At 38.7% G+C, this 26,611-nt stretch overlaps 1 protein-coding gene and 1 long non-coding RNA gene across 9 annotated transcripts in view; one reads left to right on the top strand and one right to left on the bottom strand.

Annotated features, from left to right (window-relative positions):
* The window catches only part of LOC140128147 (uncharacterized), a 92,497-nt gene that overhangs the window by 3,759 nt on the left and 62,127 nt on the right, over positions 1 to 26,611 (top strand). Inside the window, exons 2-3 of one of the 3 annotated variants that reach the window (XR_011855117.1) lie at positions 7,002 to 7,178; positions 24,633 to 24,727. This is a non-coding gene — a long non-coding RNA (uncharacterized lncRNA). Of the gene's footprint in view, positions 1 to 7,001; positions 7,179 to 14,350; positions 14,694 to 24,632; positions 24,728 to 26,611 lie in introns of those variants that run through there. The other 2 variants (XR_011855118.1, XR_011855116.1) reach the window with 2 other exon arrangements.
* Positions 761 to 26,611, bottom strand: part of NFIX (nuclear factor I X) — a 141,779-nt gene continuing 115,928 nt past the window's right edge. For 3 of the 6 annotated variants that reach the window (XM_072149589.1, XM_072149588.1, XM_072149591.1), the window contains 3 exons: positions 24,191 to 24,347; positions 15,485 to 15,576; positions 761 to 5,256 (listed from right to left, as the gene is read on the bottom strand). In XM_072149589.1, coding sequence (XP_072005690.1) covers positions 5,242 to 5,256; positions 15,485 to 15,576; positions 24,191 to 24,347 — 264 coding nt within the window. In that variant the 3' untranslated portion in view covers positions 761 to 5,241. Of the gene's footprint in view, positions 5,257 to 15,484; positions 15,577 to 22,018; positions 22,042 to 24,190; positions 24,348 to 26,611 lie in introns of those variants that run through there. The other 3 variants (XM_072149593.1, XM_072149592.1, XM_072149594.1) reach the window with 3 other exon arrangements.

The following is a 26,611-nucleotide window of genomic DNA, read 5'->3' as shown; positions in this document are numbered from 1 at the left end:
ACCGCGCGCCTCTGGTCACGTGAGTGATGACAGGTGGCTTCAATCACATGACAAGGGGCGCGCAGTGCATCCTGGAGGAGCTGGAGGCCGAGCCGCCATTTTGCCTGGAGGAGCTACGGACAGTGGGCGGACCGGACATCCGACGCGGCGCTGGGTAAGAAAATTAGAGGGGGCGGGAACAGAGAGGCAGGTCAGGAACAGAGGGGCAGGAGGGGGGCAGGAACAGAGAGGGGCGGGAAGATTGTAAAACAGCGTTGCGCTGGATAGCAGGGCCCGGGCGGAGGCCGGACTGGGTTGAGAATTGTAGTGCAGCCATTGTGATTGAGCCGCTGCGGGCCCCTGCGGCTCATGGGCCCCGTAGCAACCGCTACGGCGGTAGTTACGCCACTGAGTATAATACAGGATGTAACTCAGGATCAGTACAGGATAAGTAATGTCATGTATGTACACAATGACTGCACTGTTGCAGCAGAATAGTGAGTGCAGCTCTGGGGTATAATACAGGATGTAACGGAAGATCACAATGACATATGTTGGTATTTATTCATTCCATATGCTAACTACAAGATATTGTTTAAGGTAAATGTTTGAAAATAATCCATTTTTTTCAATATCATTATTTTATCACAACCTCAAACTATGACAGCTTAGGCTATATACGTGGGCTACAGTCATTTATAAATAGCGTTTTCGTAGTATAGCTATATTTGCTTTTAAACCGTTTTGTAGATATGTTTGCAATAAATAGGCATAATCAAGATTACTTTCAGGAAATGATTTTATTTCACATACACATAATAATAGCCATCCAATGGGGAAGCACAAGGGAAGGGTTGGATACTGGGCAGGGCTGACGCGATTTGGGTACGAGGGGATTAAAAAAACGTATAAAAAAAATAAAACTGATAATATTTCAAGCAGGGATAAAATACACATTGAGTAGGGAGACAAGAGATTCGGTGAATAAAAAGCCGATAAAGGGGAACCAGGGTAGCTGAAATGAGAGAGTGGATAGTAAAGGGAGGGACGGGGTTTAGATAATCAGAGATGGGGTTTGGATAGTAAGTGCTGAGTAGAGGATAAAGGTAAGGTTATAGAAAATTCAGGGGGATGAGCATGGAGGAGATGACATAGTTTACATAGTTTTAGAAAAGACATAATAGGAAACTTTATATGGGCTACCAGATGAGTCCATCAGTAGAGCACTGGTTGAAAAAGTAGATGACAGTGAGGAAAAAGATACCGTAGTAGGGAAAAATTTACAGAAGGGGGCGCTATACTGACAAGAAGCATTCCATTTACACATTCTGTAGAGAGCAGTGGAGGATACACAGTGGTAATATGTTTAGAATAAAGGGAATATAAGAGAAGGGGAAATGGTTAAAAATGGGTCAAATACCAAATGAGGAGAGAGGAGGGATGTTCATTCTAGATATGCAATGTAATAATGAATCTATATATATATACACACATATATAGATATGCTGCCTTTCTCAAGAGCTACAAGAACCTTATACCTTCTGATGATAGTAGAGAGCTAGTAATGGCCTCAATGCAGGAAATGTACATTTTTGCCCCAAAGTGGTAAATTCATGTTACATTTTTAATCTCTAAATTCCACCCCTTTTTTAAGTCATTTTTTTTTAATTGTTTTGACAATTTATACGTGATGTTATAGGTAACACGCACTTGTCAAGCTGTAATATGTCAATGCTTCAGCACTATCAATATTAACTGCTAGTTTCTGTAATCTGGTCCAGCCGTAAAGATTACATCCCATGTCATAGGGAAGGGAAAAACTAATCTCTCCTGTTATACCAAGAATGAAGTGACCACATGCTATCCTTATAATAAGGGCCGGAGAAGCACAGCGCAGGATCACAAATCTTCTCTCACTAGGTGCAGGTTGTAAGTGATTTTGCATTTGGTGCGGTAGAACCACAGAGGGTCCAGGTTGTGTCTTTCATACACTATTCATTGAAACCCTTTATTACAACCACATGAAACAATAAATGCCAAGTGATTGGCATTAAAGTGAATGTTTATTCTTCAACATTACATCTTTTTAAAAATAAATTGTTCCATAATTCTGTGCTTATTTGCTTAAAGGAATTCTACCATCAGCATGATAAACACTTACTAATAGATCTGACACAGAGACTGTGGTAATCTTCTTATATCTGTTATGCATGTCCTCCGCAACTTGTAAATGCATGCTAATAAGGCTCTGGGTGGGAGGGCTCCTCTGTGCTGCAGCTTCACAGGCTGTTACACTGTCTACCCTTATGCCCCTCTGCTCCTTATGCCTGATTTAATCTCACTGTAGCAGAGGAAGTATCAGCACACAGTGGGGAGGAGGGTAAGTTCTCCTGCACAGTGTAGCAGCGTGTGAATCTGCAGCACAGATGAGCCCTGGTAACACCATCAGAGACCTTCTGACTCATCAGTGTAATTTTAACAGCTGGTTTAGAAGAAAGTAGGCCATGGATAACAAATATAAGAAGATACCACAATCTCGGTGCCTTAATCAAAGAGAAAGTCCCTGGTTTATCATAAAGGATTTGGATGGGGTATTTTATTTAAAGTGAATGTTTGTTCTTGAACGTTCCATTTTTTAAAAACTAAATTGTTCCATAATTCTTTGCTTATTTCCCTAATCAGCCTTTCTAGCAGTTGCAGTTCTGCTCAGCCACAGAATACAAATGTCACTTTGTATCCACTACCATTGAGAGTTTAGCAACATTTTGCTTACACATTGAACCAACCAATCTAACAATATAAGTTTTCTTTATTGACCCTTTTGGGTTTTGGGGGGAGGGGGACACCCACATGTGAATCCCTTTAGCAAAATCCCAGCTCCTCTTAACTTCACCACTACAGAATTATAAAAAGGCACTGTGCAGGCTGGTATTAGTCAATCATGATACCTTCTTGCTGGGAGATTTTAAGGGGTGATTTCCAGTTAGGATGAATCCCTTTTATTGTGTCCAGTTTGATGCAAATTAAATGTTTAAGGCACTCCCTTACTATAAACATGATCCTACTTAAAATTTCCAACTTATCAAAAAAAGCAAAATAGCGGGGCAAAAATGTTACTTTTTCTACAAATGGCCATTGAAGAGCTTTCTGCATCCCTTAACACCCCACCCTACAATCACACCCTAAAACAATTTCTATAAAAAGTGGGAACACTAAAACAAAAAAGTGCATCATGCTTTAATGTTGGTTTTCAGATTTGTTTTTTTTTTTGTTTTGTTTTTAAATAAAAGCAAAGCACCTAAGGGGTTAAAAATAAATTCCAAAACTTACATCCACTCATTAAATATAGTTGTTAACCAGCAGCAGAAAAAAAAATTATATTTGTCCAGCAGTTCTTAAAACTCATCATCCGAAATGATCACTGACAAACATGTCAAAACAGATATGTCACTTTATCTATGAAGAGTTCAAATTTGGCAAGCACTCTCAATTATTACAGGCGGTCCCCTACTTAAGGACACCCGACTTACAGACAACCCATAGTTACAGACGGACCCCTCTGCCCACTGTGACCTCTGGTGAAGCTTTCTGGATGCTTTAAAATAGTCCCAGATTGCAATAATCAGCTTAAAATTGTCTGCAATGAAGCTTTATTGATAATTCTTGGTCCTATTACAGCAAAAAAATTTGAAACTTCAATTGTCACTGGGGCAAAAAAAAAAAATTGTCGGGAACTACAATGATAAAATATACAGTTTCGACTTACATACAAATTCAACTTAAGAACAAACCTACAGTCCCTATCTTGTATGTAACCCGGGGACTGCCTGTATTGTATTTTTGTAGAATTTGCCAGTACTTAGTACTATGGTATTAGAAATCTGAAATAGTAATTATGTTTATTCCAGTCCATAACTATAGATAAAGTTTTTCTTCTGTCAATTCACTATAAAAAGTGACACTGCTCTGTTCTGATTTTGTGGAGTAGTTATGAAAAGTCGAAATGCCAAATTTCACTTTCATAGTTGCATATTGAACAGAATCTTTTTTTGCCAAATTCTATAAATCCGATTCTGCAGATCTAAGTGAAATACTACATTGGATATTTCCATCAAAAGATATTACATACTTACAGCTTTGATATAATCAATACTCTGCTGCGTTTTCTTCCTAATAAACATTTCACGTTCTGACTTTATTTTCTTTTTACAAAGAATTTGTAAAAAATAGTGCAACGGGTCAAACACAGAAACGATAATAACAAGCTTTCATTATATTTAGTGCAAGAAAAAAATAATTCCAAAAAAATGTTAATGTCTGAAGACAGACAGATTTCCCCAATTTTTTTTTTTTTTTAGAGTCCGCTGGGAAAATAAGGGACTTTCTGAAAATTAAAAGAAAAATATTTCTTAAAAGAAATGTATTCATGCTATTAAATAGTAACCTTAAAAGAAAAGTACTAAAAACTAATTTTAAATCATTGCACTTAAGTGTTTGAAGTTGTGTAATTGTCCCTTGCTATGCCCATGATATTCATGTGTGCTCTTAAACTCTTTTGAGAACACAGATGGTTCTAAAATTTATATTTTTTTTGTAAGAAATAAAAACGGTTAAAAATAAGAACGGTAAAGATGCATGGGATTTTTTTTTCCCTGTGTTATAAAATCAATACTATCCCCACCCAATTGTTCAGGAGACAAATTAGTGATATGCAATACCTCTTTAACGTTCACTTGGACACCCAATGTTATGTAGCACAGACTCCATGGATTATAAAGTCCCTTCCGTCCATTCATATATATCATGCCACTGGAGGAAGAGACCTGAGATCCTAAATCCCTGAATATTTTACAAGGAAGATAGGGACACTCAGATTACCTTGTTGTAAGAAGTGAAACCTGAAGAGGTGAGAATGGGGTATGACAAGTGGGAAAGCACTGACAAGACAGAATTAGCGGGGATGAGAAAAAAGGGGTGATGAGGGAGTGGCATATTCCCTTCACTACCAGAGGGTGTTAAGCAGCGCAGACATTAAAAAGTTCTGCCCCCTCCCAAAAAAAAGCTTTATTTTTAAAAAAAATTGTGTTGTTTTATTTTATTTATTTTTTTCGTTTTTCTGTCGTACGCATTGTGAAGAAGGTCCAAGTGTTCCGTGCTTGCTCTGGGGAAGACCTCCTGTAGTCAAGTGTATATAGAGGGTGGGGGGTCCATGTCACGAATCTTTGTTCCATCCGCTCATAGATTTGCAGCTTAGCGGTAATATTAAAGGAACCACGACTAAAAGAAAAAAAAATAGAAGGAAGGTTAAAATCAGACTTTAATTATAATATACAATCAGATTTTACTCTATATGTCATTTTATAAGGCCTTTCTTATACTTATTTCCAATATACCAGCAACCTTGTTTGCCCTTATGGCCAAAGTGATAGAGAGATAGATGGTTCTATGTATGGAATGACAGCTTTTGTCATGATTTGGTTGCTTATAGCAGTAACAATTACAAAGGCTAAGGCACCATTTTTATGCTATAAACACAAGGATATAGTAGAAGCTTCTTAAAGGGAACCTGTGACACAATTTTTCCCAAATACAGCTAGTGACAGGTAGTGATTGGGCTCCCATTGAGCCCAAGTAACTAAATTCCCCTCTTTTAGCTAAAAATAGTTTTCCTCACATACCCATAAAATCAACTTTGTTATCTTACCTGGCATACAGTAAGATCCCCAGCAAGTCAGAGGGGTGTGTCCTCCCATTCTCACTCATTTCTACTCCTCCCCATGCCTCCTTATCATTATTCAGCACTAAGGTCTTTTATCCACTAAAATTTGCATAATATATCCCATGTATGCATCTGATCACATGAAATCACATCATGTCTCCATGGAGGCATGGGGAGGAGTAGAAGTCCATGGAGGCTGATGTGATTTCATGTGATCAGATGCATAAATGGGATAGATTATGCAAAAATCATAGGGATTTACAAATCATAGGGAACATATACAAATATAATATTACATTACAGAGTACAAATAGTCATATGGAACAAATGCAAAATCTATCCTATGCATGTGTCTGATCACATGAAATCACATCATGGAGGCATGGGGAGGAGTAGAAGTCCATGGAGGCTGCTGGGATTTCATGTGATCAGAAACATGCGTAGGGTAGATTTTGCATTTGTTCCATATGACTATTTGTACTCTGTAATGTAATATCATATTTGTATATGTTCCCTATGATTTGTAAAGCGCCACAGTATTTGATGGCCCTGTAAATAATAATAATTATTATTAAGTGCTGAATCAGGCTTGGGGAGGAGTAGAAATGAGGAGGAAAAGCCTCCTCTGACTCGTTCAGGATCTGGCTGTATGCCAAGTAAGATAACAAAGTTGATTCTATGGGGATGTGAGGGAAACAATTTTTAGCTAAAGGATCAGTGGCATTTAGTTAATATGGCTCTATGGCAGTGGTGGCGAACCTATGGCACTGGTGCCAGAGGCGGCACTCGGAGCCCTCTCTGTGGGCACCCAGGCCATCAACCCAGCATGAAGTTCACCAGACAGGACTCAAAGAATCTTCCTGCAGAATCTTCCTAAAATGATAGGTGAATTTGTCCTCCTTTTTTCAACTGCGTTGGTGTCTTTTGGAGGCTGAAGGATTGAAAGTTGTCAAAGAACAAGGAGAAATAAATTACTGCTTAAATTGGTGTGCTGGCACTTTGCAATAAATAAGTGGCTTTTGGTTAAAGTTTGGGCACTCAGGCACTAAAAGGTTCGCCATCACTGCTCTATGGGATCCTGTTACCAACTGTATTTGTGAAAAATGTGGTGACAGGTTGCTTGTCCATAGAAAATAGAGTGCAGATGACTTTTTGAAGATCAACAACCCTTATAAGTGAGGGTTAGTAGTTTAAGGTATACAGTGATATGTGTCTGCTACTGTGGTATCATGTTCAGTGTGGCTTTTGGCTAATCCCGAATCCTAATTTTGAAAGTGATAATGTTTTATTTGTTTTTTTACAGCTGGAAATGTTAATAGTCATAGTCACTCCACAGTCCATGAGGCTTATTTAGTATTATCTTAAATTGGATGCAAGCTCAACTTGATACAAGTTCAATTAGAGGTTTCATTCCGGTAAATCTGGTTCCTTTATTAAGTAGATGATAGAATCTAGAATGCCACACAATATCTACAGACTGGTAAGTTTAATATCTCTATTTGAAATTCTACGGGAATGGAGATTGTGATTGATGTTTCTTAGCTTAGAGTGACTTGTCAAAAAGAACAAGTAAATAAACATATATATACATTATGCTAAAAAGTTCTTCAATGTAAAATCCCCCTAAAAACCAAAAAGCCATAACTGCCACCTAGAGATAAAATGGTTGCATATTTAGAGATAAAAGCCTTCTGCACCACAAGTATTTCTGTAATAATCAGGAGCTGGTTCTTTAAGGTAAGAACTGTGAACTTCTGGCTAACGGCCTATTGTGTGAGCTGGTCACACCAGTAAATGCTTCCTTCAAGATCAGGAGGGAAATGTTTCTTATTTATTTGATCTTTCTCTAGCCATGCAATGTAGTATTATGGCCTGTAACCCACAATTTCTACATGGATACAAACTTCCTAAAAGGATGGATCCAGAAAGTTTAACAGACAGTCTAAATAATAATATATACCAGAAATCATTGGAAGAAAAAAGCCTGCCATGTCATTTGAGGTATGAGATATTTTAACACTACGGCTTCTATAGACTTACACTCCATTTTTGGCCAGGATTGATCATATATAAAAGAACTAATAAACCTAGTAACGGAAAAACAAAACTATCTAAAAATATCCAATGCAGGATGATCTGAAGTGTAATGCAGCAATGTGAACCTAAGTAATGGATCAGTTGTTGCATGTTACAGCAGTGCATATGCTTTATTTGGAGGTACATTTTTGAGGAGGTAAGTAACATTGATTATATATAATTCTTATTCTGATGCTGGACTGTTATTATCCTTAAAGTATAACTTTTAAGTTACTTACAAAAAATAGTTTTAGCACATCCGGAGAGAGCCTTTGACAACAATTCGAAAGATACCTGTAAAATGCTGCTGGCTTCTTCCTATCCTGAGATATAGCCTCATATATCTATCATCCCTTCTTAGAAAATCATATTCAGCTATTCCTGAAGTTCCAAATTCCCGAAAGTTCCATGAATCGGGACATCATGTTTGTAATTGGGCAAGCTGAAGCATGTGATGAGTCACATGCTTGTGACATCACTCAGTCCTAGTTTTTGGAACTCTTCTACTACAGCCCCTCCCAACAAGCCTCCTGCTGTCTCTAGCTGTTCTATATGGTTTCTCATGGTTACCAGAAAGCGTAGCAAATCAAGAGTAGACTGGGGTACAATGTAAAGCCTCTGCTAGCAGTTAAACACATGCAGAGAGCTAATTAGAGTAAATTAGAGAATTGCTTATTTTTGCTTAGTGCAGAGTTTGGCAAAAGTTTATTTTACAGTTGTACTTTCATAGCAATTTCTCTGCCTTTAATCAAAAGTGTAACAATATTAGCAAGTGTACTGTTTAAAGTCCTGCACAAATCACAATTCCACAAATCATTAGCTCTTGTGATGTAAGACCACTTTCCCTAATACTTTCATTATCTGTGTCCTGCAGTTTCTTTGCTATCCTTCTTAGTTTAGCCTGTAACCGGCATAGCTGAATCCTTAGACTGTGCTGATTATATCAGTTTAACTGTTCTTTGTTTACCAATGAATTCTGCAAATCCCTGCTCATTCTAAGGCTGCATTCACACTACAGTATGGGGGACGTATATACGGCCGACGTATATGCGGCCGATATACGTCCCCCATACACTTCTATGGGCTCGCGGCGCCCTACGGCAGCGGTACGGTGCAGCACACGTGCGGCACCGTACCGCTCCGTAGCCCGGGAAAAGATAGGACATGTCCTATCTTTTCCCGTATTACGGCGCCGCGGCCATGCATCGCTATGGAGAGGGGCGGGGGTGAGCTGCGCTCACCTCCTCCTCCTCTCCCCGCGCTGCCGTGTGCCCGCCGTGCTACGGTGCGGCGGGCTCACGGCAGTGTGCATGCAGCCTAAAAGGAAATGGGAGGTCATGTGATGCTCTTTGTGTGTAGCTAGCAAGAGAGCTTTGTGTTTGCAGTTTTGTGGATGCAGAAGTCTCCTGCAAAGCGTAGTGAGAGAGAAGGTTTCCCCTGTTCCCTATCAGTCCCTCCATCCCAGTCTCTGATTCTGTACTCTGAACTTTGTTGCTTTTTTACACAACAGAGAAGCTGTTAACTCTTTGTAATCGCACAGCACAGGATATACACTTCATTTTACTATTTCACTGCTTGTTTCTACTACTTATTCCATACTTCTCCACGTTATGACAGCCTCTGGTCTTTCGAAGACCCGGGGCTGTCTGGTTTAAACCTATTTATTACAATGCACATTGTAATGAATGAGGAGGAAAATCCCCATATACTGCCATACTGTAGTGTCCTGCACATGCACTAACTATGTGCGTTCACATATTCCCAGCAGGTTCAGTGAAGCCTCATTCAATGGCCTGTGGGACGACCACTGCTGATGACCTAGCTATGTGCGGTCACATATTCCCAGCAGGTTCAGAGAAGTCTTATTCCATGGCCTATGTGACCACCACTGCTGAGTATCTAGTGTCAACACAGTGCCAATACTAGGGGGGCAGGTAAGCCCCATTTACAGTATATTATAGGCATATAGGTAATTTTAGAAAAATAACAATGAATTGAAGAAATGTTTTTGGGGGGTTAGGGCAATTAACTGTAGTAAGTGAGGTGGGAATACCCCTTTAAATGATTTCTAACATGTTAGGTTTAACATTTAAGGTCTTCTGTGTTATACTAAAAGTTGTATATTTAGAAGGGAGTGTTGTATCACAGATATGGTGGATCTCATACAAGTTACTGCTGTGCCATACAGAATCAAACTTTATTAAAATGGTAGTTTTACCAAGGCTTTCTATATTAAAAGAAATGTGTCTTCTTCTGCTCAATACAATCAGCTAGGATTGCTGGATATGTCTATACTATTGTAATTTATAGATGTGGCCAGAACATAGCATCAATATATTTAGCCCAATAGAAGGTCATGCTCTATTATTTTTATATGATTTAATTAGACTTATGGATAAGGATTTATGCTATTATTTGTCAGTGAATTATGTACACGTAGTTGTTATTAGTTTTGTAACGATGTTTCAGATCAGTGGTTATTGTGTTGATATGCAACAAATGAGGCAAGGTTTGTAAAAGGTCAAGGTGTATATATTTTCATTGATTTTCACAAAGAGCAAGTGGCTGTTATGTCATATTAGAGAAGTGTAGATTTTAGCCATTTATAAAAAAAACCTGTTGTATATATCAGGAAATCCATGATCCTAGAACCATAGCTTTGCAACAGACACCATTCATACAAATTACAATGCTGTGGTGTTGCATAGTAAACAAAAAGTGTCTTGGGGGAATTGACTCCAACTCTCTCTGCCCAGTTTAGATTCAATAACAAGTCTCTAAAATTGAACATGTAGGGTAAAACATGTTTGGAATAGTTGGACAAAAAGTACCCGGTCGGAACTAGGGTAATAAGTAATTACAAACTTTATCTGATTCTTCTGCTCTATATTAATCTAAAAAAAATGTCTTAAAAGTTTAGTTTACTTTTTAGTTTAGGTTTAATTAATACCTATAGTACTATCACTTTCTTGAGATGAGATTAGATTAGGAAATGGACTGATTTAGATGGTGATATTTGCTGTATGGTCTGTATTTTGGTCTCTGTATTTTAAGACAGTCAGACCAATTACATATTCTGTGAAGACTGCTCTTTTTTTAGAGTAATACCTGCATCTACATATCTACATAACCATCTAGTTCAGTGCCTTATACTTTTGTTTTTTGATAAGGGTATTTTAAAGTCCTTCTTTCAAAAACATCTTCTTTTTTTGTTTGTGGCTCAAAATCTGTTTATAACAATGTATCTGAATTATAGGCTTCTTGTTGTCTGTTTTTTGACTGAAAGAGCCTTTATTACACATGTATTGTCGTTGTCTGGCCAAGAGTTATCTCCCCTGACTCACTCCTATATATGTACAATTTGGCTTGAGATGCAGCTAGTCACCTCTTGACAAACTTATCTCACTATGTGAAAGGTATCAGGAAGTTGAATTCCAACTTGTCTGTTCCTTTTTTTTTTCACTTGATATAGGAGAAGAGTCAGATTATCTCCATACATACATAATAATTAATTCAGAGTCCTATCCATCTTCTAGAGAATTTAGAGCCCTAAAACAGCATGGTTGTGAATAAGGAAAATTGTAAATATAGTTATTCACATAATGTTTTGGAGCAATAATATGTTTCAAATATACAGGCAGTTCTCGTCATAAGAACACTCGACTTACAGACGACCCCTAGTTACAAATGGACCTTTCAGGCCACTGTGATCTCTGATGATCCTCTCTGGATGCTGGTTATTTACAGAACCTTAGCCCAAGGCTGCAATCATTAATATAAGATTTATCAAAGGTGCCTACAATAAAGCTTTATTGTTAATCCTGGTTCACACGCAACCCAAAATTATGAAAATCCAGTTTTCACAGGAAAAATAAATACTTTGGAGTTAACTTTACATTAACTTTACATACAGTTTCAACTTAAGAACAAACCTACAGAAACTATCTTGTACAGAACCCAGGGATTGTCTGTATACAAAAAGAGAAGTGTCTAATTGTTGGAGTTATGAATGCTGTGACCCTTAGCAACTATGAATGGGTTACCAAAAGTCTTGGATGCCTATCAGGACCAAATCTCCCATTTCTTTCTTGGTTCTTTCCTTTCTTGGCTTGCAACAGTCAGAATACCCAACTTTTTGGCCACTTCTGGTCGGCTGTTGCATGACTTACTTTGGTTAGACGGATGTGAAATCAGTGGAATGTAAGCCACAGGGACATGTGTGAGCATCATGGTGCCTGGAAGTGAGGTATAGCGCTTGGATCATAGGACCAGCAAGTATAAATATTGTGAATAAGTATGTCCTGCAATGAGGTTTCTCTCCTCTACCTGGCTGGATGATGACTTCACTGACATCATTGGGCTCTGTGAGTCTGATTTAAAGGGGTTATTGGTACAGTCTTATTACATATTTCATTTTCAAAAGGAAAAGAGTAATCCCTACAAATAACCTTAAAGAAGTAATTTTAAAGCATTGGAAGCACCCTGAAAAAAATGGCTTCATTTATCAAAAGAATTTAACAAAACCTTGGGACAATAATCCAAAAATAATTACCCCTATGGCAAAGGTTGTCATAAAAATCAATACTTTCTGTATCAATTCCTCACTGTTTTCTAGATCTCTCACGTGTATGGCTTGTTATATGACACAGCTCTGATTACATTGGGGCAGATTTACTTACCCGGTCCATTCGCGATCCAGCGGTGCGTTCTCTGCGGTGGATTCGGGTCCGGCCCGGATTCACTAAGGTAGTTCCTCCGACGTCCACCAGGTGGCGCTGCTGCGCTGAAGAGCATCGGAACGCCCTGGAATACACCGAGCCGGGCTGAGTGAAGGTAAGTGCAATTTTCGCGACACATTTTTTTTTTAAAATGTGGCGGTTTTCCCGAATCCGTCGGGTTTTCGTTCGGCCACGCCCCCCCCCCCCGATTTCTGTCGCGTGCATGCCGCCGCCGATGCACCACAATCCGATCGTGTGCGCCAAAGTCCCGGGGCAATTCAGGGGAAATCGGTGCAAATCGGAAATATTCGGGTAACACGTCGGGAAAACGTGAATCGGGCCCTTAGTAAATGACCCCCAATGTGTGTTATAACGAGATGTGCACCTTTGTGAGATCACATGATCATGGACTGGAGTTTATCTACAGGAAGTAAATGATGAAGCAGACATTTTTGAAATCCTGAAGAATTGATACAGAAAGTACATTGGAAAAATGTATAACTTTTCATTACACAAACAATATCAATTATTTGGTGGAATTTGCTTAAAGTGGACAACCCCTTTAAATCAAGGATACGATGGACAGAACATCAGATCGCCTTTTAAATTAAGTTTGAGCCTCTATATCAATGGAGCAAAGGGAAAAGATCTTCGTCAAAACTCTGCAGCACTTTGGACTTTGTTGTGCACAAGAATTAAAGTTCTATACAAAGCTGCAGATTAGAAAACGGGGTTCACTGAAGCAAAATATCTACAAATAAGCAGTTGTTTTGTAACATCGGGCTATAACTAAAAAGCTTTATAAAAGAAGAATGTTTAGGGTGATAGAGTTATCTGAAAGGAGAAAAAGGAAAAATCTTTTAAACCAACCATCTAACACCCCCCCCCCCCCCCCCAAGGAAACAAGTATGCCAGAGTTGGGGTGAGATTACTAAACTTACTTCTCCAAATGGTCTCAGATAATGGACAATGACTGGTTTCTATTGGTAACAAAACCGGGTTATCAAATAGAATTCCAAAGGTCACTTCATCCAAACTTCCTTATCTCAAAACAACCTGAAGAAACTGGTGTGGGAGAACATTTATCCCCTGCTGGAAGCAAATGTGGTGGTGCAGGTACCTCCTCTATTCAGAAACGTGGTAAATACTCCTAATGGGACTTTCAGATTGATCATAAACTTAAAACATTGACAATTGGGTGAACTATACCAGATTCAAGGAGTCAGTGAAGTCAGGAACACCTCTTATACACAAAAATGCATTAATGTGTACTTTACACCTGAGGGATAGCTATTATCATGTTCTTATTCACCCAAACTCCCAGATATATGTCAGGTTTACATTTCTATCTTCAGCTGGCAAAAACCTTATCCTTAAGTTCTGAAGTCTGCTATTCAGAATCTCATCAGGGTCTTCACCAAAATCTAATTATAACGAATTATTTTGTACCCCGAGGATTCGATAAAAGAACTAAATCAAGGTCAACATGTCTCATGTGGAAGTTTTCTTAGGGGTCTCCCTAAATACAACAACAAAATCTTTAAATCTGCTACAGGATAAGAGAAGATCACTACTGGACTCCATTCTAAAGTTGGGAAAAATAATTCTCCATCAGTGAAACAAGATCTTGTGCTTTATTCTCCTTATCACACAAAAACTGGGAATTAAATGGAAGTTTACTGTCAGGACTGACAGAAATATGGCAGCAGATTACTTAAACCAAAGCATTATAGATCCAACCAATAGGTGTCTAAATCAGAAAGTATACAAGCTGATAATAAAGAAATGGAGCAACCATCTATGCATCTTTTTTCCTCAAAAGCAAATACAAAACGTCTCAGTTTTTTTTTCCCTTCAGTCCACGAGAGGCTCCTTGCCAAGGAATGGAACATGGATTTGGTTTGTGCCTTTCCCCAATACCACTACTATCAAGAGTTCTTCAGACATTACCCACCAGCAAGACCAGGATAATACTACTGAGAATAATATGAAACTAGATGGACCAACACTGGGGGACATCATTGAAACATGAAATTAGAACTCACCAGTAATTTGCTTTCGATGAGCTCACCATGATGGCCTATATAATGTCCCCCCTATTTAGTTGCTTTGTGTGTGAATATAAACATACTGCATAAACTAGCATAACAAAATCTGTTCTAGTAGTTACTTGATAGACAATGGTATGGACCTTTTAACCTCTCAGTGACCTGTCCCTAAAGTGGCCAAGGAACATGCCACAGCCGGGCTGTTATGGTTGACTTGTGGAAACTGAATAACCAGGGAGTTCTAATTACATTTTTTTTTATCCTTGAAAGCCCCTTGGATAAAACCCCCAGCAGTCAGACAGTTATTGGGGTGTGTCTTTAGTGGGGTGGCCCCTCCATGGATTTTGGGTGCACTGCAAAATTGCTTAAAATTGGCAATGTAGATTAAGTCAATCATGAACCATCTACTAGTAACAGGTGGCTGGTAGCAGTAAGTATGTACATGGCAAGAAAATAATTGAATCCAACAATGTATAGAAGCAAAAATAAACTCTTAGACAGGAATATACTTTGCAGGACTGTGCATAAACAAAATTGTAACATTGGGAATTATTTCTTTGCATGCTGGTCAGATTGGGGACCGATTTTACATTCTGTGGGTATCTGGAATTAGTGGTTTTTGTATTAGAAGAAATGGAAGTTTGATTATTTTATATTCTGAATTATTTGGTTGCATACAGTCAATTGAGAGTCGTGCGGTATAGAATAAGAGATTAGTCATTCATGTATTGGAGACGAGGGAGGATTTTTCAGTGTATGACAGATTAGGGGGAGCAGTGATTAGTTATCAGTGTGTATCAGTCTGGGCAGGTGCATTACACAGGTGGTAGAGCTATTATTAGTAAACCGTCTTTTACATGTTAGGGGGGGAGGTGTATTAAACATAGGGGAAAGGAATGTTTAGTAAATGGTGAATTACATATTAGGGAATATCTCTGACTTACTTGAGACTGCTGGGGGAGGTTCAGAAAGTTGCTGTCTCGTGATCCAATTGTGACAAACCTGTTGGACCCGGCGGGGGAAGGCGCTGAGAATGCTACACAACAACACAATACAGCAACACGATGACACAGCGACACAATGGAATGATACAGAACAATGGAGCGGCATAATAAAACAGCACAGTAACAAAAATAAGCCAGACAGTAGCGACAAAATCATGCAATGTAGTAACGCGGCACAGCCACAAAACAATGTGTGGGGACAGATGGTAATGCGGTTACACATTACACGCAATGTAACACACAATGACGGATACATTATAACACATGCGCACACAATCAGAACACATGGGGAAAAAGAGAGAGAAAGAGATAAGCAATCAGACACAAAACTAATACATCACAACTCCCCCTACACAAACACACACATGTCTGTATGCACACCTAACACGCGTGTATACAATTACTGGTGCATTGCTGGTGTGTGTCTTGCTAGGTAGGATACTTATGTATCCTCATGGCATTTTACTATTGCCTGAGGCATTTCAGCTATGACATCAGCTACTATCATTTTCTAACATAAATGACATCTCTTTTTGGTTTCTCCTAATATATATTTCTAACAAAGTCATTCCTACTATGCATATGGTTGACTGCCTCCACCAGTCAGCACCCAACAGCTTGGTAAATCAGGATTGTATCATAAAATTTAGTACTTCACCCTCTGAATGTATCTCTCTGAACTATATAAACCTTCAGATTTTGCTGCTGTATTTCACTTTTTAATATAGTATGAAGGGATTGCATGAACAACTTAGTGTCTGCATCATCCTGTTGGAGCACTCAAAAAAGCTTGCACAAAAATTTCTGAAGTGGTCTGAAAGCCTCCATCCCCTTTTATAGCCACATTATGTGTTTACTGATTCCTTATGGGGTTTGGAAAACCTGTAATGGTGAGTAGATGCAAAACTGTTTAGTTTATAATCACCTATACCAGCAACAAAAATTATTAGTCCCTTTATGTCAAAGGTATTCAAATCAGTGAAGGAAATCTGTCATGACCTCAAACTACACACAGTATCAGTCTGGCTAAGTGTACTATGGAAGCAGTATGTTATCTCCCTTTTACAATCACCAACCTCAAATTATCCTGTACTGATCCTGAGTTACATCCTGTATTATACTCCAGAGCTGCACTCACTATTCTGTTGCTGGTGCAGTCACTGTGTACATACATGACATTACTTATCCTGTACTGATCCTGAGTTACATCCTGTATTATACTGCAGAGCTGCACTCACTATTCTGCTGCTGGTGCAGTCACTGTGGACATACATGGCATTACTTATCCTGTACTGATCCTGAGTTACATCCTGTATTATACTCCAGAGCTGCACTCACTATTCTGCTGCTGGTGCAGTCACTGTGTACATACATGACATTACTTATCCTGTACTGATCGTGAGTTACATCCTGTATTATACTGCAGAGCTGCACTCACTATTCTGCTGCTGGTGCAGTCACTGTGTACATACATGACATTACTTATCCTGTACTGATCCTGAGTTACATCCTGTATTATACTCCAGAGCTGCACTCACTATTCTGCTGCTGGTGCAGTTACTGTGTACATACATGACATTACTTATCCTGTACTGATCCTGAGTTACATCCTGTATTATACCCCAGAGCTGCACTCACTATTCTGCTGCAGGTGCAGTCACTGTGTACATACATGACATTACTTATCCTGTACTGATCCTGAGTTACATCCTGTATTATACTCCAGAGCTGCACTCACTATTCTGCTGCTGGTGCAGTCACTGTGTACATACATGACATTACTTATCCTGTACTGATCGTGAGTTACATCCTGTATTATACTGCAGAGCTGCACTCACTATTCTGCTGCTGGTGCAGTCACTGTGTACATACATTACATTACTTATCCTGAGTTACATCCTGTATTATCCTCCAGAACTAGTGCAGTCTGTACTATGTGCAGTTTGCCTGTGGAGTTTTCAGAGTGCGTTAAAAATTCATCAAGACTGGCGCACGGTTTTCATTAATCTGGTGCCCCCTGCTCTGTTCTGGAAGTGTGCACCATTTTTTTGTGCACTTTGTTCATGCTGCAGAATTGTGATTACATTATACCTATATTAAATTATTGGAATTTAATATTTAAATCTTGTATCTAATAGGTAGGTGATCATCTCTGTGTTATATAGAAATTACTTTGCATACAGACAACAGATGAAATGCTGGCTATCATTTCAGTGGACATGTTTATCAAAATTAGTGGAAAAAGTAGTTATTGGCTCATTCATGTTCCATTTTATAACAAAATTAGTTATATTTAAATTAGTATTTTATGTGCCTTTTATATCACTTTTAGAATGCTAAGTATACAGTGTAATGCAACCTATGATCTATTGGCTTGTCCGTAATTTCAATAGATTGTCAGCTCTTCTTGAATGGCAAAATATTGTGGTTTATTTTAGTTATTTAAATCTATTTAAAACTGTATTGGTTGTAAATTAAGGTTAAAACTTATTTTAATAGATTTTATCTTTATTTTATTTTTTCTTACAATATTTTACAGTTAATTAATTCTTTTTTTTTTACCTACAAGCAGCCTGAAACTCAAGACCTTTACTTATAGGGACAGTAGCAGAAATACTACAGAACTCTAGACCTCCATGGCAAAAAAATACTACATGAATATGGCCCCTATGTTTCACTTTGTAGCTATAAACTAAAGAAAACTTGCAGTGACGGCCAAATGTATACCGGCTGTGTTAATATCGCAAATCTATCCCAATCTGTTAATAAGAAGCATTGTTTAATGTTAACATTATGTTTCCTTGAAAAAAGTAATACAGGCAGTCCCCGGGTTGCATAGATGATGGGTTCTGTAGGTTTGTTCTTAAGTTGAATTTGTATGCAAGTCCAAACTGTATATATTATTATTGTAAAAAAAAATTTGCCCCAGTGACAATTGGAGTCTCAAAATTTTTTGATGTAATGGGACCAAGGATCATCAATAAATCTTCATTACAGACACCATACAGCTGATCATTGCAGTCTAGGACTATACCAGAGAGCTTCACCAGAGGTCACAGGGGGCAGGGGGGGTCCATCTTTAACTAGGGGTTGTCTGTAAGTCAGGTGTCCTTAAGTAGGGGACTGCCTGTATTGCAAAAAGTGATAAAATGATGCTCAGGATATATACTGTTCAGAAAAACTCACACCAGACAATCTAAGGCCTCATGCACACGACCATATGTGCAAACAGTGGAAACTCTGCTTTCCATTTCAGGTGTGTGATGATGGGAAGCTGTGACGTAACGAGTAGGATCTGCTCTACTTTGCAGCACAGTCCAGGTACGGTAAGACATATTAGATAGTGAGCCCCATTGGGGACAGGGGCTGATTTGGCAAACTATGTGTCGCGCTGCGTAATCTGTGTGCGCTATATAAATAAAGGAATCATTATTATTATAGTAAAGTTTTAAATTGTCAGTAAAGGGAGCATGGTTCATGGTAAAGTGCTATGTATAAAGTTGTTGCGGCTAGCTCATGACCCCCATTGAGGTCTATTGGACACAGTGTGGTGAGCCCACAATGTCTTAACGCACCAATTAAGAGCAGGTCCTACTCGTGTCTGTGTTACATCACAGCCTCCCATCATCACACACCTAAAACGGGAAGCAGAGTTTCCACTGTTTGCGACTGTCTGGTGTGAGTTTTTCTGGACAATATATATCCTGAGCATCCTTTTATCACTTTTTGCAATATTACATTTTTCGAAGGAAACAATCACTGATGTATTGTGTTTAGCGTATATAAAAGTATGATTTAGATACCCTGCTCCATATTCCTGCAGCAGAGCCCCCAGTCTTGTTTACAATACCTCAGTCACATGACCACTGCATCCAATCATTGAATGCAGTCAAGGCGTGATCTGTGATGTCGCTGCTGAATGTCATGTGACCAGTGTCTTTTTGGTCCTTCGGCAGTGTATACATCAAGAGCAGAGGCTGTGATGCAGGAGCATGCTTTATATCAAGGCTATAAATCTGTCCAGATCTTACTAGAGACAGATACACAGCTTGTTGTATGTAATGAGTTCTCTATAGTTATGAGATTGTGTATTATATAGCTATGTAAATGGCCCTGCACAATAGTAAATCTTTGCTGTGAAAACTGTAACACTATTAAAGGGGTTGTCCGAGTTCTTGAAAAAAACTAAAAGTGGCCGGGAGAGGGCTGCTTAAAAAGAATAAAGTCCGACTTTCCTTCCGGTGCCCTCCGAATCAGCTTCCGGCTAGACCCGACAACCTTCCGGCCCCCATACACAATGCTGTGTATAGGGACGGATGGAAACTGAGTCCTGCGCTGCTCCGGCGGCCATGTTTGTTTACATGGCGCCCGGACCGGAGTGACAACAGTGTGGGACACACCGGAGGGCACCGGAAGGTAAGTCAGAGTTTATTTTTTTTAAGCAGCCCTCTCCCGGCCACTTTTAGTTTTTTTCAAGAACTCGGACAACCCCTTTAATGGCTAAATATGAAAGGGGTTAAATCTCTCCTCTGTACAACACCAATTTTTTTTTGTGTGTCAACAAGGGTTTGTAAGTCTAAAAATTAACCTTCAAGGGCCTCAGTTTGTTTTTTAAACCTCTAATTGTACAACTTGTTGACTTGTGCCAGGACAAGTCTTCAGTCTGAGGGAATTAAGTGCAGACATTTCTAGTGCAGACATTTAAGTGACCTTAAAGTTACAACGAAATCTATTATTGTGCAACCTTTATAAAATCATTTTACTTGCAAGAAAAACATAAACCATTTTTTAACCAACTTGTAGTTTTGGAGATTAATCTTCCTTCTATTTAGACACAGTAATCTGAGACCGTGCAGTCATGATGGGGCAGATTAACGATGGCTCATACTGGATGACAGATTTTGTGCATATTCAGGCACTTTTGGGTCCCTTCTTTTGTTTTGTACTGTGCAGCAAAATATACACATAATAAATGTGGCACCAGCCATACACAGCAGTGTTTTTTTGTGTAAATTAAGCCAAATTTCTTTAATATTCAGCTTTGATCTTCCTCAGTCTTTCTGTTCAGCTTGTTTGGATTAACAGTGATACTCTCCAGTTACCTAAAGATCTCATAGTCTGCCTGACTTTGTCTTCCATTGCTGAAATTAATTTGGATTTCTAACGTTAGTTAATTGATGGTGCAAAATTCTACCTGCAGTCATTGCTAGGAAACACTAGTTATACAATGGCCCAGATCTATTATTCTGGCTGTGCCACTTTTCCTTTATACTTTTCACTGAAAAGAACGTCTTTGGAGCTTACACATGTGTTTAAGAAGTGTCTGCGCCAGTTTTGTGTTGCGGCTGCTCTGCGTCTGACAAGATAGAAAAACGTGCGCCTAAAGGGGCTGTTACTGCTTATTTGGCATTTGGTGCACAGTTTCCGAGCAGTGCGGGTACACAAGATAATTAAAGACCGTGCGCCAGTATTCAATAATCTGCTCATTCTTGAGGCAAACTGCACCTAGTACATAAATCTGGGGCACTGTGTTTTAAAATTTGAATACCTGATTTTAAGGCGTTCTGAAAATACTTAAGATTGTGTTCTCATTGTTTGTATCCTACTTTGTGCCAACATTTTGATATTGCAAAATGTTTTGGTTGTTTTTATTTAGCCTTATATTTTTATTACCACCTTGATGAATTATAATTCTTAGTATCCTAGATAGATGCTGCTCCAGTGATTCCAACACAATTGGATTTTTTTTTTTACAGAATTCACAATTAGCTAGGGCTGTTACTTTCAGCACCCATTGTGTCACAAAAGTTCTCTATAGTCAGGTGGGCGTTGCCAGGTTGTCTGCTTTGCAACTTCAATCGAATACTTCCGTTTTATCTAATGGCATTTAATACCATCAAATTTTATGCACTACAGAAAAAATTCCAACTGTGCTATAATTAATGGAGCATCACCTATTAATAGAAACCTGCCATCAAAATCAATTATGATATACCACAAACACTTACCCATACATCCAGGCAATGTGACTGTGGTAATCTTCATATAATTGTTATGCATGGCCTCCTTCCTTCAAAAATCAACTTTTAAAATGATGCTAATGAGCCAGAAGGGACTTGGGGGGCTGCAGCTTCACTTGCTGTTCCACTTTGCATTTCCTCCTTCCCACTGTGTGAGATTACAGCAGGCAAAGGGTGGGGGGGTTGCTGGTGGTGGCAATGTGCACCTGCACAGTGTATCAGCCTATAAAGCTGCAGCATGGATGATCTCTGGAGGGCTCCCCCCCAGAGCCCTCCTGTTTCATTAGCATAATTTTTGAAGGAAGGAGGCCATTAATAAGAGATATAAGAAGATTAACTTAGTCAGGGCACCTTGATTTATGAGTTAATGTCCCTAGTTTTTCATGCTTTACTTTGATGGTAGAATTGACATTCATGGAGGTAGTAAAAGGTCCTCTATAAGGGTCTTGGATAATTTGGTTGGGTCAATTCACTCACCTAAAAGGCAACAGTAAGAAAATATTTTTGTTAGGAGGACATTTAATGACTTTTATATATTCCCTTTTAATCAAAATAGAAATTGGAAAGGACTATCCACTTATACTAATATTTCCTTACTGAGAACTAAAAAAAATGTGAAACCCTTTTTTTTTTTTTCTTTCTATGCTGAGGTAAAATGAATAGCAGGCCCAAAGTCTGAGGTTTCTTGACTAAGGCTACATTCACACTACCGTATGGGGGACATATATACGGCCGATATACGTCCCCCATAGACGGCAATTGGCACGCGGCGCCCTACGGGAGCGGTACGGTGCAGCACACGTGCAGCACCGTACCGTTCCGTACCCGGGAAAAAGATAAGACACGTCCTATATTTACCCGTAATACGGCGCTGTGCGCCACGTATCTCTATGGAGAGGGGCGTGTGTGAGCTGCACTCACCTCTTCCTCCTCTCCCCATGCACTGCTGTTGCCCGCTACAGTACGGTACGGGCGGGCAACGGCAGTGTGAATGTAGCCTTACACTGGGTATAAAGTACTTTATCTGGTGATTATGTTGTACCAAAATATGGTAAATCTGACTTTGTTCCTATTTGTTCACCTTATTAATACGCTACAATAAAGGAAGGTCATGGGGATGTGCAGGGCACTTTATAATATAGTCTAACCAATTGTCCAGGATTATTCTGTGCACACGTGATATCGGAGGTAGAGATGAGTGGACCTGAACTTTAGGTTCAGCGGCCTCCATTTGGCAGCTCCGTCTAACCGGACATATTTCTTGATTGTGTGCAGAACAGCAAGTAAGGCAGCTATAAGTTCCTAGCAGCTAGACATGGCTGTGATTGGCCAGGTGGAGACACAGCCATACCTAGTTGCAAGTGGTATACATCTGCTAGTTATCAATTCTCTCCTAAAACATCTTATGAACATAGACTGAAGATTCCTAAGATTTAAAGGATGAAACGCCCTCCATCAGTAGTTCGTGATTGGGTTAATACCCCATCCACATAGGGATTTACATATGTTAATGTACATTGGAAATATTCAGAATGATTATATGATTTGCAATTATGTGTTAAAATACTGTAATCGTTTTTAATATTTTATGTCAACATTGGAGTCACTGGTTACATTTGCACAGGGCAGTGATTGAGAACAATAGTATTAGCGATTATCGCCTGCTTTTGGGATAGTCCAGCCTCAGACTTAAGGCCTATAACTTTTCAAGGTCATATCTCAGCATAGGTGTAACATTAAAAAGACGATTTCACAGTTTAATTAACTTTTATAACTTCTATAACTTTCTTTTTTATAAGAAAAGCTATAATTTCTATAACTTTTTTTTATAAAAAAAAGTTTTTACTTTATAGATTTGTTTTATATGTGTAATGCTTTGTTTTCATATCTTGTATATAAGGGATTAAAAAATAGACTATTTTTGTACGCCATTTATTCCATATTTGCCGTACATATATATTCTTTATTTGGTTCCATATGCTTCCAGATTTGGCATATATCTTAGCTGTGCTCTTTTTCTTCATGAAAGTAGAAGTAAATGGGAGCTATATTTTATATTATATGAGGAAGTATATTTGGTGAAATTTGACTCTCGGGGCTTTCTACTTGGAATATAGTGTATGTCGCTTTTCTAGCAGTAAATGACCCAATGACCTCCCATTGAAGGCAACATTGATTTTGCTGGTGAAAAAGCCATTCTAAAATCTTACATGTGAATATACTGTGTGTGCTGCACGTAACCTAGGAAGCAGGTTTGACCACCCTTTACATAGTACCACCTGTTCTGTTTCCTTCATTAATAATGGCCCCAACTATTTTTGGTTGTGATGCAATTTTTTGTTTCGGCACTTTTGATTCCTCAATCTCCCTACATCTTAACCTCGGTGCTATGGTCAAATTGTCTTATAATACAAAACCTGATTTTTCTTAAAATGTATACATAATAACTGTCATTGTTGGTTGCTTAATGTGTTTCTATTCTTTTCACCTATATATTTACTGTTCTAAAAAATTGGTTGTTCTTTATATTCCCGATCTCCCTCCCAATATCAAAAGCATTGGTGAGCGGGAGATGGGGCTTATTTATTTTGTGTGTGGGCATTTTGGGGTGATTAATTTCACTTACAGGGTGATGCTGGTGCTGACAGTCCTCCTTCTGGGACAATGTTGTTGCTGGTGACAGGTTTTGTGTCTGGCAGGGAAAGGGGGACAGGCCTGGCCACAGGTGCGGGGGGTGGCAGCAAAAAGGAACCCGACATTTTCCCCTGGGCCCCGCTGCTGGGCTGCGGACAACATAAATAACAAAACGAGAGTAAACGGAGCTCATAATGGCCCCTCGCCCGCACAGTCCCTGAATCTAGCCTAAGCCCAAAAACTGCGGGAAGCCGTGGGAACAAAAATGAAAAAACGTGAAAGTAAAAAAAAAAAATTCTATAGAGAATATATTCTTTTCAGAATAAATCTACCAATCCTACATAAGCAAGATGTACACACCCATTTACCAAATTGGTGAACAAAACTAGAAGATTAAATGAAATTTTTTTTTTTTTTTTTACAAATGCATACAGAGTAAAATAATGAAGAATACATGGTGGACAACATGAAGCAAATGGTAAAAAATAAAATGAAACTATGAGAAAACAGCGCCACAGGTTTATCATATAGGTAATGTATATGCAGAAGAGCTGACAATCTAAAGTTTTGCATTAATTTTGGTTACATGGAGAGGTTTTATACATAAATGTGTCAGTGGTTAATGTCTCACACAGCACCCCAGGCCCTAAGAACTGTATACAACACAAAAGTAACAAAATTCCCATACAAATCATATAGATCACCAAAAAGCAGAGAAAAGTACCATTAATAACCACAAAAGTTATAAAATTTGCTTTGAAGCTCCTAAATTGTCTCAGAATGCAATTGTTTTAGATCATAACAGGGAACTTATAAATGGATGAGCATTGCACTACGGTGGATATATTTAGCGCTGTATACATCTACCATGGATTTACATTGAGGAAATGGAATAGCAGGGGAGACAGAGATGTACCAATATATATATAACCATTACGGTAAATCTATTGTATTGTATTATGTAGTGTATGCTGCTTGTTCAGTTACTGTACATGATGAGCTCTAATTAGAGGTTCATTACTATTATCCACCTATATACAAATGTATAGTTGAGTGAGCCCATCAGTATACAGGCCCTGCTTACACTGATCACAGGGTTACACCTTTATATGTGTCCACTCACCCACCACCAATGTTATCCTTTATATTCCGCAGGGAAGGGAAATGGTGAACTGAACCCGGACTGCAGCCAAAATGTTTGGTGCGAACCCGAGCATTGCCGTTCATGTCCGCTCATCACTAGTTATGATATCCATTTTATATAGGTTTACAATATAGTGATCCAACAGCCATGAAGGATAACAGGTTTTTCCACTAAAGACACCTAACTACAAGCTAAGTACACATCTGCAGTTATCACAGGAATGGGTACTGACTGCTCGATTTAGCTTTTTTCTTAAAAGGAACCTGTCATAAGGTTTTCACCATTAAACCTAATGACAGATTCCTATAGAAGTCTTCATACTGTGCGCCATGCTTTATTTCTGTATAACAATCCATAGCTCAGATCAAGCTAAAATCACTTAAAAAAAAAAAAAAAAGTTGCTAGCACCTTGCTAGGAGACTCACCAAATCACAAGGGGAGTGTTTTCTTTTCACAACCTATTTCACAACTCCCTCATACCCCCCCCCACCTTCATTCCTGCAGAGATTTCTTGAGGTATGGGGGAATGAGGGAGACAATAGTTGTTAGTTTGTTTGTTTTCTGCGTAACAAATTCCACTTCATAGTGACAGTATTTAATATTCCATGCCGTGTACTGGGAAGCGGGAAAAAAATTCCAAATGCAGTGAAAATGGTAAAAAAACATTTTCTTGTGGGCTTGGATTTTACAGCTTTCACTGTGCGCCCCAAATGACAGGTCTACTTTATTCTTTGGGTTTATACGACTATGGGGATACCAAATTTGTATATGTTTTATAAGGTTTTCATACATTTTACAAAAGTTAAAACCACCTGTGCAAACTATTATTTTTTTAATTTTGCCCTCTTCTGGCGCCAATAACTTTTTCATACTTCGGTGTACTGAGCTGTGAGTGGTGTCATTTTTTGCGACTTTTGATGATGTTTTCAATTATATCATTTTTTGGACTGTGCGACCTTTTGATCACTTTTATAGATTTTTTTATATTTTTCAAAATAGCAAAAAAGTGCCATTTTAAATTTGGGCGCTATTTTCCTTTCCTTAGAAGTGATAAAACATAAACAAAACCCTATGATGGAAAATACGCCGCAAATGCCATTTTGCAGCACATGAAAATTTATAATAAAAAGTGATTAAAAAGGTCATACAGTCCCCAATATGGTAGCAATGGAAAATTCATCGCGTCCTGACACCTTACACAGCTCCATACACCAAAGTATAAAAAAAGTTATTGGTAATAAATAAAATATAATGAAGCCTATATAGATT

This window comes from Engystomops pustulosus, chromosome 4, assembly GCF_040894005.1.
Source record: "Engystomops pustulosus chromosome 4, aEngPut4.maternal, whole genome shotgun sequence".
NCBI classification, from domain to species: domain Eukaryota; kingdom Metazoa; phylum Chordata; class Amphibia; order Anura; family Leptodactylidae; genus Engystomops; species Engystomops pustulosus.
The sequence above is the reverse complement of the archived record's forward strand: the minus strand, read 5'-3'. Positions and strand labels throughout refer to the sequence as shown.